The sequence below is a fragment of the Syngnathus typhle genome, linkage group LG1 (assembly GCF_033458585.1).
Source record: "Syngnathus typhle isolate RoL2023-S1 ecotype Sweden linkage group LG1, RoL_Styp_1.0, whole genome shotgun sequence".
NCBI lineage: Eukaryota > Metazoa > Chordata > Actinopteri > Syngnathiformes > Syngnathidae > Syngnathus > Syngnathus typhle.
The window spans coordinates 24376781-24393175 of NC_083738.1; the positions used below are offsets into that span (position 1 = coordinate 24376781).

Sequence of the window (16395 nt, forward strand, 5' to 3'; positions counted from 1 at the left end):
GCACCGTCATTGGGGGCATTCAGTTTTGTGTTGGAGACAAATGACACACAGGAAATTTAAAGACAATTAGAGATATCTATAAAGCAGAAAAAAATGGGTTAACAAATTACTCAATTGATCACATTAATATCTTCACTGAATCATCAATTTATGCTTGTACATTTTCTGCAATGTCAGTTACAAGTGTCTTACTTTTTGAAAAAGGGATGGACGCTAAACTTTTTTTTATCTGATACATTGATTCATCTGAAAATGATTGAGATTAGATTAACAAATGAAATAATGGTTACGACCCTTATTTATTATTATGCTAAGTGATTGGTTTGTACTCTACCACAAATAGCCTACTCAAGTATGACTGCAACTTGAACCGTTTAAATAATGTTACACAATATAAACTCTATTTTTAATATTGTCAAGAAATAAAGTGAAGCGGGACCAATTATTGAAAGCATCACCTGCAAAGCAATATCCAAACAAGTATGAATGAAAGTCTTCCGAAACAGCAGCAGCATATTGATGACGGGGTAACACTGCCATCTAGCGGACAAGGTGAAAAATACACTTCACACTGTCTGACTTGAGGTTGGCATTCGTCTATTTATTTACAAAACACAAGATAAGATGACAATTGTGACATTTGACCTCTCTATGGGTCTTTTCTATGACTGGCCTTCATGAGTGCCTTGATGGCACGGGCTCTCATCTCTAGCTCCAAAAGTTCCAGCTGCTGAAGGGACGGCTGACATGGTGTGGCGGCGGCAGCGGCAGCAGCAATGGCCCTCTGCTGGACGGCAGCAGCTGCTGCCGCCGCCGCCGCCTCGTCTGCCGGCGCCAAGATTTCACTTACGCTTCGGTCGATGTCTCTTTGGATGTCTTTCTTGGCCTCGGTGGGCTTGGGCTGTTCGCCGCCACCGTCGTCGGCCGCCATCTTGACGGGGGCCTCCTCTTTTGGGGTGTCGATGTCACTGTCGGCCGCATTGATGCTGAGAACGTCGCTTTCCTCGCTTGAGCTGCCCCCTGTCGAGAAAGCCACGCAAAGTCTCAATCGGGTTTTAGTCACAACATTGGGGAAAAACAAGCAAACCACTAAAACGTAACATCATTCTCAAGTGTATTATTAAATTTAAAATGGAACATTCTGCATTGTCATACAGTATTGTCACCGTAATAAAAAATGAGAAAATGTATAAATCACGCCACAATCAAACAAATATGAAAAGTCTACACACCCCTGTTGAAATGACAGCTTTCACTTCATTTCATTCTGTATCATCATCTAGCATAACGTTTATCCCAAGAACAACAACAAAAAATACATTAAGTGACAATACCTTAACTTTGATACTAAGCGAGGACGTGTACGTTGACACGTAAATTCTTCTCTTGTTCTTCTCCAGGATGAGGATGCTTCTTCTTTGCCACCGAAAATTGTGTCGCGGATCAAACAAAAACAAATGTACCGCAAATTGCTGGACGGCGAGGTCTTGCGATACGTACATTTTTCCCGACGGTTTTTATTATATAAAAGGTATTATTGACTTTGAGGGCAAATATCAACATTATTATGAGATAACTTACCTTGCTGGGGCTTGTCCATTTTATCCAGTCCTTCCTTGCATTCTGTGGAGTCCAAGCTGTTGTCCTTCCTTCAACAGACGAATGCCAAAAAAGATACTTAGTTGCCGTAATAATAAAAACAATGATGAAAATAAAAATGAGTAACAACAAAACCAGCCAAATGCAATTTTCTTTTAGCAATGCGGATTTTAAAAAGCCCCCAAAAATTACTGCCCCAAAACAAGGTAAATATTAAACTAGGGATGAAATTATTAAATGATAGAATTTAAATTCTCCTGTAAAAGAGTGTTTAGTTGCCAGAATAATAAAATAACACCATTATATAACCTTTAACGTTGCTGATGGCACCCTCCAATATGGCTTTTTGGGGATGTCAAAAGGACCCAAACATGGAATTTAGTTGTGAGAATTATAAATGAATAAAAATATAATGTTGGGAAATAACTGAGGAACTCACTGGTTTTCTGAGGCCTGTTGTGCGCTTTGGCTAGCGTCTTCATCTTTCGTCAATTCTTCCCCTAGAACACAACAACCGTTGTGATGGTCCGGTACAAAGTGCAAAGATGCTCGACGCAGTCTCGCTACCAGACAAGATCTGCATGATGTTTCTCTCCGAGATTGGGTCGAGTTGCTCACAGCACACCTTTCGGATCTCCTCCAAAGTGCAATCCTGCGGATCGAATTTTATGACAATAATAAAAATAATAATAATTACAGCCCGTAGGGTATTTCCCAGCAATGTGTTGCACTACTTGGTTCTGTGGTGCAATCGGTGGGTTCGTTCACCTTGAACAGCTCGGGTAGCATCCTGCGGAGCTTCTTCTCGCCCAGCACGCCGAAGCACTGCTCCAGCATCGTCTTTTTGTCGCTCACGTATGCGCTTATGGGCTTGAACGGCACCGAAAGGTCTAGGCCTCCTTCCTCGATATCACTACCGACCCTGTCCAACTCCGGGTCGGCCAACTCGTCCTGCAAGCGACGCCAATTATTGTCACGCTCAACCGTCCGACGTCGTCACGTTACAAAATAATTATTAAAGGAATTCAAGACATTTATGATTTACAGATTGTCACAAAGCGTCACTATCTTGACACCAATTATGTCAAAAGTGTCACCACTCCGTAACTTTCGGCCACTATCTTGACGCCAATTATGTCAAAAGTCTCACCACTACGTTACTTTCGGCGCTTCTCCGCTTACTACTTCGATGCCGCTCCTCCGACGGAGGGTTTTTCCTTTTCTTTCCACTACCACTTGACTTCTTTTTGAGCATTTTAGATGAAGATAAATCAAAATATCTGCCAAACTCTGTTCGAAAAGGCCGCTGAGGGGGAAGCTTGCGTGTCGCTTACTAGTGACGTCATCAATAGGCAGTCTCTTCTTCGTTTGGTGTTTGGCTGCCTTTGCAAGATCCTTTGCTGCCCCCCAACGGCAGTAGCGTATCACTTACCAAGGTAAGAACAGTTAGGAAATTTATTTACGAGTCATAATAAAATAATTTATTATATTAATAAATACATATATATAAATATTTCAAATAAAATTAACACATAATTATAACAATAATAATAATATTATTATATTGTTAAAAAGTCATCATCATAAAAACATTTTCTATGACTACATGTTTTGTAGCCACTTAGATAATTCAATTAAAATAAGTTAAATAAATAAATTCAATAAATATAATAATTCAAGTAAAAAAAACAGCCATTTAAACTAATCTAAACAAATGATATATTTAGAATATTTTAAAAACAAACAATTGTGTACTACTCCTAAATTCAGAAAAAATGTTTATAATTAAATATATATTGTAAATATCGATCCATATAGCTGGACCAATGAGGACACTCCTAACACTCATCCACTACTTTGATACCCACTAAAATTAGACCTGCCAGGGCATCTCTGTTGTCATAGGCGCTCATGTCATTCCTAAAATTATTCCAATCCCGATGTTAATGGACTATCCAGGATACTTCAATAGCACATTGCAAAACTGTTTTGCCAAAAAATGCAAAATTGGGAGGAGGGCCCTCTGGGTCCGTCGTTGGCGACCCCCGTTACTCTGTAAAACAGCGACATCTGTTGACCAAGATGTGCCATTGCTGAATTAATTTGTGTCAATTGCACATGCCTTGAAACAACCATTCTTGCAAGCACCAACATTAATGAGCAAATTCATAGCTAGTTAGTCCAACAATATTAATGACTAAAAAAGTAGGGTAATCTTAGCATTGCCACTAGCACCAACACAATTTAAGGTCCTAATATTGTTGGACCAGCCGGCCCAGGACACCTCTAAATGTTATTAGTTGCTAGCGTCAATGCTAACATTAGATGCAAATATTGTGCTGGACTGTCTCTTTCAATGACATTGTATATCCATTCTACATTGACTTTGTTTTGGTCAATAAGCGAATGACAGCAGCAGATTTTAGCAATAAACCCACGTGCTATAAACCTTAAGTGCATTGACCGGCTTCCAGCTGTCATTAAACATAAAAAGGTAAATAAATGAGCTTTTTATGAGCATCTTAAATCATTCCCAATCATACTGCGCGGGCCTGAATCCTCAGCATGTTGTTGCAAAATGAGGCCACTGGAGGGCAGCGCTGCAACAGAAGATCAATTCCACACATTGTGCACATTGATGAGGTTCTGCAGCGTGGGGTTCCGCGGTGGGCAACGCTGTTGGATATCCGGCAGCTCTTAACCTCTGACTGTGGCTCCACAAGTCTTTGGAAATGTCAATCATGTGCCCCTTGGATACCACGTTGAGAGGGGAGCACTGCAGCGGCTTGCTCTTGACCTTGTCTGTGCCTTAAAATCTTCCAAAAAAATAATTTTTGGCATTTCCTTGGCTGTGTCACACTTCTCCAACCTTTCTGGCTACACGCTATTGCACAGGTGTCAAAGTCAAGGCCCGGGGGGCCAGATACGGCCCGCCACATCATTTTATGTGGCCCGCAAAGACAAATTGTGCATCAAATTCGTGTGTCATTACTAGAATTGAAAATTGTCTTCACTTTTAATAATATCTTTTTTTTTTTTTATATTTGACCAGTTTTTACTCATCTGATTGTTAAATGAGTTGTCAGTTTGTTTTGTAGCTTTTACTGTATATAATATGAGGTGCTCATACATAAATCTGGTTGACAGTCATAATGGCCCTCCGAAAGAAACTATGACTACAATGTGGCCCGCGAAAAAAAATGAGTTTGACATCCTGCGCTAGTGTAACTATTGTTTTAAAATTGGAAGGTTTCTAGGTCACGACATATTTCCTCACCTTTACCCTTGCTAGTTGGCTACATGGCTTACCTCTGACCCTGTGCCATAATTACACCAAATTGAGACATTGACCTTGGTGGAGGATATAACAAAAACAATGCCTCCCACTGACAGTGTGGTCCTGCATCTCCATCTTATTGATGGTGGACCTGTCACTCAAGGCACCCGCCACCTGTCCATCGCAGCGCTGCCTGTCCCATGAGTGACCCTCATTATTTGGCGTGGCAATATGGCACAGAGCTGGAGCCTTCCCTTCAAGCAGATTGCACACACAAAGAGGTCACCTCTCTTTCGATCTCATTGGCTGACCTCACAGGGGAGCATAATGAACATTTTTGCCTTTAAAATATTACTCAACATTGCCAGTAAGTGAAAGAATTCCTAACTCAATGGGGCACACGAGCAAATTCACACTGTTTTGGGGATTTTGCATCATGAAGTGAAAATCCTGGACTTAAGCTCACTGTCTGTCTTCTGAGCACAGAGCACAGACTTGGGTGAGTTGTGCATCAGAGTGAATCCAAAAGTGCTTGGCGGGACTCGCGAGCTGTGCGGGAGGGTTAGCGGCAGGCCTTTGCCAGTATGGCTGTAATCTTTGAGGGCTTTCATGCGGCTATCTGCTCAGTGTCTACCTCGATCTATGAAAGATTGTTTCCCAAGAAGAGAACCTTATACACTGGAACTTAATGAAAATGGCGGTGTCATCATTAGCCGTATTTTCTCTGAGTGTTTACCCATTTTGATTCCCCCCCACCACATGGTGGCGCACCTGGCAGCTGTGCCGTGCCCTCACCTACCTGCTATGGCACAGCCTGGGAGGGCACCCCATTATTCATTTGGACAGGCTTTTTATGAGCCAGCAGGCTTGTTGCGAGGGCCCAAGCAGATGTGTTCGTCTGTCATTGTTAAGAGCTCCATGTGTAAATAAAGACTACGCGGTGTCCCCAAAATTTATTCACTCTTTGACTGCCCATTACTCATGTTTCGTTTTTTGTTGCGGGTACAAACAACCCATAGTAATAATAATAATAATAATAATAATAATAATAATAATAATAATAATAATAATAATAATAATAATAATAATAATAATAATAATAATAACAACCAAACGTTTGTCATCAATTGCTATGCAATCTATTATGATTATGATAATCTTTTTTTTTTTTAAATCGTCCCTCATTAATCTTTGTCATTAATATTATAATAATAATAATAATAATAATAATAATAATAATAATAATAACAACCAAACGTTTGTCATCAATTGCTATGCAATCTATTATGATTATGATAATCTTTTTTTTTTTTAAATCGTCCCTCATTAATCTTTGTCATTAATATTATAATAATCGGACTATCTTTGAAATAATGCACAACTTTATTCTTTTGGAAAAATTCTCTCTTAAAAATTCTGATGGTAGCTCTTACCCTTATAACCCAAAAAATTGAGACCCACCCAACTTAAATACAGTCAAATGACCTTTGACCTAAGCACGAGCGGAATGCAAAGCAGGAGTGGCAGTTTAAAGCTGGAATTGAGCATCAGCGTATTTCTGCATGTAAGGACAACAACAACCAAAACATTTTTTACTACCCTTTGCTGAATCAGGAGGAACACGCCCGACATCGAAGAAAAAAAAAGGCTGACCTTGAAAAATTCTTCAGCTGGGTCGAACCCTCCAAATAATGCGCTCTCTAAATTGAGACCACAAGAAATGTATGCATCACCTGCTTTGTGGCATCCAGGCACCGATCGATCAGAGAGGGGCTTAATGGCTTCGGCCAGGGAGCACTTTTTGGAATTTTAATTCTCTCTTAACACTCTCCAGTCCTCCCCAGATGATTCTCAAAAGTCCGCCGATTTCTCAAGCTGCGGGTGGTTGTTATACGCAGCACTGACCGAAGCTTTTTTTGGGGGGGAATTCCTCGAAAAAGCCGTCAACTGGAAACAAGCTTAACAACGTTGTAGTCACGTTATCGTTAGCAAATATGTTTAATCAAGAACTAGTCAGCAATGATATTCAAGATGGAGGATAATTGCAGTACAGATTTGTTATGTGAAAATAAATAAAAACATGGTTGAGTGCAATGAGCACACTGTGCGAGAAGTTTCATTTGAACAGTGCTAGACCTTGTAGGAGGTCTCGATCGACTTGATGGGGAGCTCGTCGGAGGTGTCCACCTGGTTGTCGTAGCTCGGAGAGTCATCCTCGCCAAGTTGGCGGCTGGCAAAATTCACAAAGACCTGCGGGAAGAAACAGAAGAGAGAATGAAGGGGTGCATGTGTGCATTTATTTTGGTCTAACCCATCATTCGAAAATTTGAATCAGTGTGTTCAAAGTCCTCTAAAAGAAAATCTGATTATATCATATGGTTGTATTAATTATAATAATAATAATAAAAAATATTAAAGGGAAGTCATAAAAGAACACCGTGGACAACGTAGTTGTGGTTGCAATTGTGTCCACATATAAAAGTGGCTGCAACGACTTGACAAGCTGACACCCCAAAAGTACTTAAGATGGGGCCATTTTCCTTTCAAACGGTCACTTTGCTTTTTTGCCGCCAGAGCCTCGGGCCGTGTGGATCGATATTAATTGCGCCGTGAGCTCGGCATTCTACACCAGGTCAAGGATCCTTGTGATCAATCACCGGCTGAGAGGTGACTGTCGGGGTCCTCCACGCGTCACTTGGAGACGCTTGCGTGTTGTGTAAACAGGAGCTTGCCGACATACGAAATATACAGGAAAAAATTACTGAATCAATTTAAGCAAAAAGATAACTACAATGAATTGTAGTTTTATAAAATGTATTTATTAGTATTAAGTATAAATGAATAATCTCCAAAAAAGGCATTAAGTTATTTATTTATTTATTTGTCTGTTAATTAATTAATCTATTTATGTATTTATTTATCAATTTATTTATTTAAATTAAAAAAAACCCATATATCCATTTATTTATTTATTGGCTGATGGAAAGGTTCTTGCTTGTTGGTTTGAACATGTTCCTCCAAGACCCTACTGGGGGACTCCCGAACTTTGGTGACCCCCACAGCGGTCATCTTGACTTGGTAGCTGCCAATCGTAATCTGCTGCGTAGCTAATAGCAGCCTCCAATGAGTGTGCACACTCGCCGCTGAGCGTCTGATTTGGTTCGGCTATAAAGCCGGCTGCAACCTCGGATCAATTCGGACGGTTGCTGGGTGGACAAAGCTGGCTGGCGGGTGGGCAAATGCGTCACTGGTTCTCATTGGTCAGGAGTTTAAGAACCAGGATGGCGTTTTCAGAAAATTCACATGAAAGTATTTCAACAAATAAATTGTAAATTCCAATTGGTTATAACGACAACATGGAATTGAGACTGAACCTAGTACCTGGTCCAGGGTGGTCTGAGACACGGAGTAGTCATCCACGCATAGCGTCTGCCGCTGGTCGGTGAAGTGTCGGAAGATGTGCGCCAGCACCCCCTGGCCCGTCGGCAGCTGGTACTGTAACGTGTTGTGATGCTTCTCTTTCAGGACGCTTCCCGCAAACGTCCGCTCGATAAAGTCCTCCACGGGCTTCAGGTGCGGAGGATGGCCGCCCACGCGTACCGTCACCGTGTAGCCGTCGCCGAACCTGCCACGGCAAAGTTTATTTTTAAAATTTGATTAGAGAAGAGGACCCACTACAATTGTTCAATTTCACAAAGAAAGTGATGGGATAATGAAGCTTCATATTTGCTTCGTGAACCAGTTATTTTATTTTATCTGTTGTTTTGGATAAAGGGGTTTAAGTCATGGCAATGTTGAACAGAGTGCCATCTATGGGAGGAAAAAATATAGCAACTGGTTCATGAAGCAAATTTGAAGCCTCATTATCCCATCAATACAAAAAATGGACATTTACATGAAAAATCTTACAGACTAATGGACACCGAGAGGGCCCAAAATCTTTCATTGAGCAACTTTCAAGTTTTTCAGAACTCGATAATGCGAGCGAAGGTGGTAGAAAACAAGCACATGTCGGAGTGGAGAGCATCCAGGGAGAGTGAGCATGCAAGCGGAGCCGCGGGGGTGGGCAAGATGTGAGCGCCGCCCCCCATGGTGATTCGCTACATTGCTGAGGGCAACGAGATGGAGGCATTGAGGTTGGCCCACGTGGATGCACACAACTGCAACTGAGGGCAAAAGCTGATTTCATATGGAGCTCATTTTGAAGTTTTGACAAATATCACAAAACACACAAGTTAGAGTGATGAATAGTTTTTGTTGTTAAGGCTACAAATTAACCAGAGAATCACAATAGTGGCTTTTTAATATTACACCGATGAAATATTCTTTCAAAAATGAATTAGGAATATCAGACGGAAAGGCTAGCAATTTTTTTTAATCAATATTTTTTTTTTGTAGCTCTCGTCTTAAACGTATTGAAACTGATTCATTTAGTTTTCCTATCATTGTAAAATTGGCAACAGATAAGACGAGGAATTTGAAATGATTCTTGAAAATTGCCCAATTTGAACACAAAATGGGTCAATGAGAGGATCCAATCGGACGGACAAACGCAAGATGGTCGTGACACGGCACGTGGCGAGTGACAACAGACACGACCTCGTCCTTAATTGCCTTTTCCGCTCATTAACGGGCTGCCACGCCTCATGAAACATTAATCACGGCGAGGAGATGGCGACGCTTAATTAGGAATTATTTGCCACGCGGCGGGTTCAAATAAATAAATAAATAGCTAAATGGATCGCGATGACGCTGGCGGAATATCACAAGGGTGGCGTTCAGTTGGGAGGATGGCGGCGGAACAAAAGATGCATTAAGAAACACGTTTACAACCCCCGTATAAAAAAGTGCGCGAAATTGCAGCCGTGTCGTAAACGCACTTTACGGGTCCAAATGGACACGATGATGCAAGGCTGAGCCGCTAAAACATTCGCCTGCTACCACTTTGGCCAGCTCAGTCAAAATGTCGAAACAAATAGCAACATTTATTGCCATGTGAATGGAATGGAGACTTGTTTCCAGTATTTTTGGAGCTTTCAACCGTTGTGTATCGATCGGAATTTTTTTACTCAACTGCATCAAGGACAAAAAATATTAGACAGGAGGCATTTAGTGCTTGTTACAATAAATCAGGGAAATGTCATTTTTAAACATGGTTTTAAGTAAAAAAATATATGTAGGAAAAGGTTATTTTACCTAAATAAATTATATATACAATATAAATTTTTAAAGAAAATTAGGAAGAATTTCAGGAGATTTTAAAAGAATTTCAATACATAATTCTCAAAAAAACAAATGATCTGTACTGAGAATAATAAAAATGCTCACAACCTCACAGCAAAAAAACAAGAATTTGATTGCATGGTTTGTTTTGAAACAAGTGAGCAGAAATCAAGGGCGGGCTGTTCAAATTCATTTCTTTCATACAGAAAGAAAAGTCTCTTTGTCTTGCTAGGTGAACATATTTGTGCTTTCTGATCTCAGTCTGAACAGAAGGTCACTGACCTGCTCTTCAGATGCTGAATGCTGCCGAGGCATTTGAAGTGTCCGTTCACCATGATGGCCATGCGCGTGCACAGCGCTTCACACTCCTCCATACTGTTTACACGACACAGAAATGAGCTCAATGACTTCATTATTCCATTTTAATGACACTAAACGGGGTACCTGTGTGAGGTTAGAATGACAGAGCGTCCCTCCTTGACCACGCTCATGATGCAGTCCCACAAGAAGCGCCGAGCTTTAGGGTCCATCCCGGTGGTGGGCTCATCCTGCCAAAACATAAATGCCAGAATAGACACATGCAATCTAGCCTACCGTATTTTCCGGACTATAAGGCGCACCTAAAAACCTAAAATTTTCTCAAAGGCGGACAGTGCGCCTTATAGTCGGGTGCGCCTTATATATGGACCAAATTCTTAAATTTAAACTGGCCCGAAGCATTGTCATGAAATCAATCACAAGTGGCCCGCTGAAGACTATGAATCATGAATCAAAAAGACTATGGATCATTATTTTGTGATTATAAAGTAATTGGTTGCGTCTGAAGTTGAAAGAAAAAATATAAAGTGGAGAACGATTTGATTTGGATTAAAAATCGGACATAGTCCGGTGCGCCTTATATAAGGACAAAGTTTTAAAATGGGCCATTCATTGAAGGTGCGCCTTATAGTCCGGTGCGCCTTATAGTCCAGAAAATACGGTAGTTTCCTTAAAAGAGACAAATCTAATTTTTTTCACGGATTTATAAGACGTGGGCTCACCAAGAAGATAAGCGGAGGACAGCCTATCAAGGCGATGGCGGTGGAAAGTTTACGCTTGTTGCCTCCACTGTAGGTGCCCGCCGGCTTGGTGGCATACTTAATCAGGCCTAGTTTCTGAATGCCCCACTCAGCCACCTTTTGGACACACACACACACACAAGCACATGCAAACATAGCACTTGTGACAAAAACTAATTATGCATAATCATGAAGAAAGGTGGCTGTCGGCCAATCAAAAGCTCTGAAATATAGGACTGTCTCAGAAAATTTGATTATTGTGATAAAGTTCTTTATTTTCTGTAATGCAATTAAAAAACTAAAATTAAATTAATAAAAGGCTTGCAATATTTCAGTTGATTTGTAATGAAACCAGAATGGATGACATTTTTGTTTTTTTAATTGCATTACAGAAAATAAAAAACTATCACAATATTCTAGTTTTCTGAGACAATTTAAATAAGTCATTAGGTGGTGCAATACTAAGTCCCGCCTACAGGGACGCTGTCTCATACGCAAAATTCATTACATAAAATTGATTTAAACAGGACTTATGGGAACATTTGCTGAAATTACGACATAAACTTAGAATTATTACATCTCGACTTAACCAACATGTGATCTTTTCGTTCCACTTACTCCATGTGAACAAACAAATTGGCGGCGTTTGTTTACCATGGCGACCTCCTTTTCCGGAACCCCTCGAAGCCTGGCGTAGAACTCCAGATGCTCTCGGCCGGTCAGTAGGTCATTGATGGCATCGAACTGGGGGCAGTAGCCCATGTTCTGGTGCACGGCCCTCATTTCGGTCCTTATGCTGAGACAGAGAGCATTTTTAACGTTAGAAATAAAGCGTATTAAGAAATCTCCTCTCCTTCCCCCTCGACTAAGATCAGTGACCTTTTGTTAAATTTACTAAACTAATTAAATTCTTTAATAAATATCCCTCATTCCTTCGTTAATGCTTGTCTTGTAATTGATCTTTTGACATTTTCTAAACTTGATTATGATTTTCAAATTTAGTGGCTCACCTGAACCCGTTGAGGAAGGCTTCGCCACTGGAAACCGGGATGTCACCAGTCAGCATCTTAAAGGTGGTCGTCTTCCCGGCCCCGTTGATTCCCAGCAAGCCAAAGCACTGGCGGAGGAAGACATTGTATGATTCACTTACATTGTTAATGACAGCGTGAATAGGCTGAAAAGACAATAAGGACAAATCAGACTGTGTGGGAGTGCTGAGAGTTTTAGAAATATTCTACAAAAAAGTTAAGATTTGATTAAAATTAGGAAATATATATGTAACATTTTAGAAATTTTACAGATTTTTCAAAATATTTTTTACTTGTTTTATTTTGTAAATTTTTTATTAAAAATTGTTTCCAGTTGTGATTTTTTAATTGCTTTATAATGTGACCGTTTGCGACCCCGAACAAACTGATGAAAAATCAACATTCAGGCCCTGCGCAAACCCTAGCTGACTTTTACGCTTTTTGAAAAAAATGACAAAATAGCAGGCAATGAACAGCCACCTAAATTTAAATTTCACATTTCAAAACAGACACCAGTTAGGTAGAATTGAAGAAAGAAATTGAAATAATTGTACGAAACAGAAATTTAAAGAACTTTGAAGAATTTTCAAGAAATCTTAAGGATAGAAGTATTTTGAAGAATCTTAGGTCGACGAGAGGTCTCACTTTTGAAAGCCGCTTGCTTGTAGCATTGTGACAAATACACAAACAAAACAATAGACTCAGAATAAACATGTCCGACAGGGGACTATTGCAGCTTGAGTGAATCCGCAGGGTCCTAGCGTCTGCCACCGGTATAAATATTTGATTCCCGCCACTCATGAATCTCACGATCGGTCCTTGGGAACGTGTAGGAGATGGGCTAAGCTGCGCGTAAATAATGCATGGAAATGTGTAGCGGCTCGCCGTGAATCCCAATTCCGAGTTGGCATTTACACGGCGCCACTCTGTAAACAGCGGTGGCGGGAATTGATGCGTCCAATCACGGCCGCCTGTCAGCATTTGAGATTACGCGGCATGCTAGTTGAGCAGTCGCCGCTAGTGCTCGCCTTGTGTAATCAGGGCGGACGTGTCGTTGATTTCTACAAGCAGAATTTTATTCATGCAGGAGACCCTCTTCTGTCTTTGAAGGGGAACTGAACCCAGAATGAAATTTTCTAGTGCAGCAGGACCAGTCAAAACACAGTAACAGCTTAAGTGGTTGCTAGCCGCCATCAAAACCCTCGTTAATGCAAATGTGATCATGAGATGAAGCAGCATTTGGCTCACCTCTGCCGTAGGAACGCCCACGCAGAGCCGGTCCACGGCGGGGATGCGCTTCCCCGGATACACCTGGAGAGAGCACAGCCGGCGAAACAATGAGGTCGCCAATGATAATAGCGTGAAAAAAATAAACAGCAGCGGGGAAGAGTGGAGGCGGGAAAACAGCGGATAGTGTTTGGAACAATTAATGGCAGCCAGGTAGGGGGTTGGGGAGAGAGGCGTCAAGGACACCTTCATCACACATTCACTTGAATAATATTCCAAATATATTTGCGGCATGAGAGGACTCGGCTTCTATTATCCAAAATACTAGCTTAAGCGCTTTATTTGAAAACGTAGCGCAGTGTTGACGTGCCGCCGCATCATCTTCCAAAAAGGTTTTCCTTTTAGTTTAAAATAACTCGCAATTTCTTGCTGTACAGAGGTCAACAGCACAAGCCAGAAAGTTTTTTTTGTTTGTTTTTAGGGCAAAGATTCAATTAGTGTTGTGTCGTATCAGCAAGCTAGTGCTAACAATACGCTATTATGGTTTTAACGGCCGATATGAATCTCACTTTGAGTTACCGCAGATACATACACAGCTCTAATACAAATATGGGAAGCCTTTATAGAATTAATATTTATCAATATAATTCATACAAGTAAAGACTACTTTTAAAAGAATTTTTGAAATACATTTACATTTTACTTAATATTCTTATTTTGTTATTTTGTTAATATATTTTTTCAATATTTTTTGAGTGGCAACCACAATTTGATAAACTCCAAGAGATGACACAGCAGTTTTCTGACTCCAAACAAACTTTCTCCGGTGCCATCTGGCAGCGCCACTCAATCCGCCTCAGACGGGGCTCTACTTTTTAACGTTAGATCTCGCATCGCTAACGTGCCATCAAAGTGCGACGTATGGCGAGGACGGCAAGCAATTAAAGAATAATCACGCCACGACTGAAGCGTAGCCGCAGCTGTCTCCATCCGAAGGCCGCTCGTTTCATCAGACAAGACAGGTGAGGTGGCGCCGTGCAATTTAGTTGCGAGGTAAAAAAAAAAGCAAGACTTCAAACTAGGCCTGTTTATTTCGAGGAGACCCTGAGAAAGTAATTTATTTCTGTCCCAAATTTGTCCAAAACATTTTGTCCAAATACTACTTAATTTAAAAGCTTTTGGCTTCTCGAACTGAAAGAAAGAAAAAAACAAAAAGACCCAAGAAAATGTCCATTTTGGCCGAACGAGGAAATCGGCCATTTTGGACTGAAGAAAAAAAATCAGCCCTCAAAACCAGTTTGTCTTAGCAAAACCACATTTGGTAGACATGTCTATCAATAATATCATTGGCCTTTAAGTATTTTTCGATGTTTTACGGGATTTCTTCTCCTCATTTTAACCACCCCCGGAGGGAACATATAATGAAACTTCATCCGCAATTCCTGGAATTTTTTTAGGGGTTGTAAAAATCTTATTTTACAAACCCCTGAGATATCCTAACCCTGAAATGGGAAAAGTCCTAACTCCATCAGCGATAGGCATGTCTATCATTCATAGAGCCACAAAAATGTCTCAAAAACCAAAAGCCAACATTGACATAAAACAAACATCACCTTAGTCAGATCGTAGAGCCTCAAAAGGTCGTTCCCGGCCTTCCCAGCGTACACCCGCTCCCGTTCACGAGTTACATCCACATCCTCTTCCTCCGTGGATAACGACTTAGCTGAAATAAACCTGGCGAAAGCAACAACAAAAAAAAAAAGTCAACTCTTTCTCGGTGGATAGAAAGCTGGTCTGGTTTTCACCTGGGTTTACAGTAGAACTTGTACTGAATGAGAAGGGTGATAGCAAACATGACAGCTCCTTGGATGGACATGGCGCACAGGTACTTTCCCACCATGTCCCAGCTTAGCGGCTCCTTGAAGCGATTCTCGCCTAATAACAGGACAAAAAAAAAAAAAAAAAAGGACGGTAAGACTGTAAAGAAAAAGGATCAAAACCGAAAAAGTGTCTTCTTGGCTGCCAACTTGATTTTCTCGGTTCTTTGAGGTATTTGGGTGTATTGCTTGGCAACAGTTCAACATGCCACTTAGCCTTAAAAATACTTTATGAGCACTATGTGGGTCCTTTTTTGATTTTCTCACCAAAGTTACTGAAGAGGTTGGCCATAGCCTGGTTCTTCGCCATGTCAATAAGTCCTCGGCCCAGACAGAAGTGAGGGAAGATGAGGAGCACTTGTTTCACGATGTCGTTAATGCGCGTCATGTTCTGGGGGAAAAAAGGAAACACGCACAGGAATGATATATTTTTTTCTGTTTTTGGAATCGTTCTGCAACGGACAAATCTTAAAACAAAGTCATCGCAACGCAGTGGCGAGAGCTAATGTGAGATCAATAGGTGAAATTACAGCTCTTCTCTTGGCCGGTTATTCATCACGCAGATGTGAGAGATTTCTCCTCAACGATGATGAAACGCTCAACACCTCCCCTTTACGCCCATTAATCATTCACCGAAAGCTTTTCCAGGCGCAGGAGTACGGAGGCTCTTATCTGACCCACCGCCACGTTCCTGTTCCTGTTCCCGTGCCGTGCCTACATTCATAAGCGAGGGGGAACCAGGGCGTGCCGCACAAAACCTCTGATGGAGCAAAATGAGGTGTGTCTGTCTGTTTATATATATATATATATATACATAGTATATACATATATATATATATATATATATATATATATATATATATATATATATATATATATAACTTAAATATGGTACTTTAAAGTGTTATTTACTGTATTTCATTTTTTTCCCTCCTTTTATGTTTTAAATATGTTCGAAATAAAGACATACATATATATATATATAGACACACACATACACACATATATACGTATACGTATATATTTGTGTGTGTGTATGTGTGTCTGCACATATATTTATACACTTTATATAAGGACTATTGTCATGGTCTATTCCAAAAAGAGCT

The 16395-nt window shown here is 40.6% G+C and overlaps 2 protein-coding genes across 3 annotated transcripts in view; both read right to left on the reverse strand.

Moving 5' to 3' along the window:
- Positions 1 to 580: 580 nt before the first annotated feature.
- LOC133158149 (caspase activity and apoptosis inhibitor 1) lies at positions 581 to 2953 on the reverse strand. 2 transcript variants are annotated; one of them, XM_061285120.1, is made up of 7 exons: positions 2750 to 2953; positions 2368 to 2550; positions 2167 to 2251; positions 2039 to 2099; positions 1582 to 1649; positions 830 to 1020; positions 581 to 756 (listed from the first exon to the last, which is right to left on the reverse strand). In XM_061285120.1, exons 1-7 carry the CDS (start codon positions 2852 to 2854, stop codon positions 709 to 711), a joined length of 741 nt encoding a protein of 246 aa, XP_061141104.1. In that variant the 5' UTR covers positions 2855 to 2953; the 3' UTR covers positions 581 to 708. The 2 variants fall into 2 exon arrangements, with proteins under 2 accessions (XP_061141104.1, XP_061141093.1); XM_061285109.1 differs by having other exon boundaries at positions 581 to 1020.
- A 3941-nt stretch (positions 2954 to 6894) lies between these two features.
- LOC133161708 (phospholipid-transporting ATPase ABCA1-like) overlaps positions 6895 to 16395 on the reverse strand; it is a 48418-nt gene continuing 38917 nt past the window's right edge. The window contains exons 40-50 of the mRNA XM_061290255.1: positions 15557 to 15680; positions 15218 to 15347; positions 15026 to 15146; positions 13434 to 13496; positions 12168 to 12274; positions 11812 to 11953; positions 11140 to 11274; positions 10544 to 10647; positions 10382 to 10474; positions 8258 to 8501; positions 6895 to 7126 (exon numbers count right to left, since the gene is read on the reverse strand). Coding sequence (XP_061146239.1) covers positions 7007 to 7126; positions 8258 to 8501; positions 10382 to 10474; positions 10544 to 10647; positions 11140 to 11274; positions 11812 to 11953; positions 12168 to 12274; positions 13434 to 13496; positions 15026 to 15146; positions 15218 to 15347; positions 15557 to 15680 — 1383 coding nt within the window. The 3' untranslated portion in view covers positions 6895 to 7006. The remainder of the gene's footprint in view (positions 7127 to 8257; positions 8502 to 10381; positions 10475 to 10543; positions 10648 to 11139; positions 11275 to 11811; positions 11954 to 12167; positions 12275 to 13433; positions 13497 to 15025; positions 15147 to 15217; positions 15348 to 15556; positions 15681 to 16395) is intronic.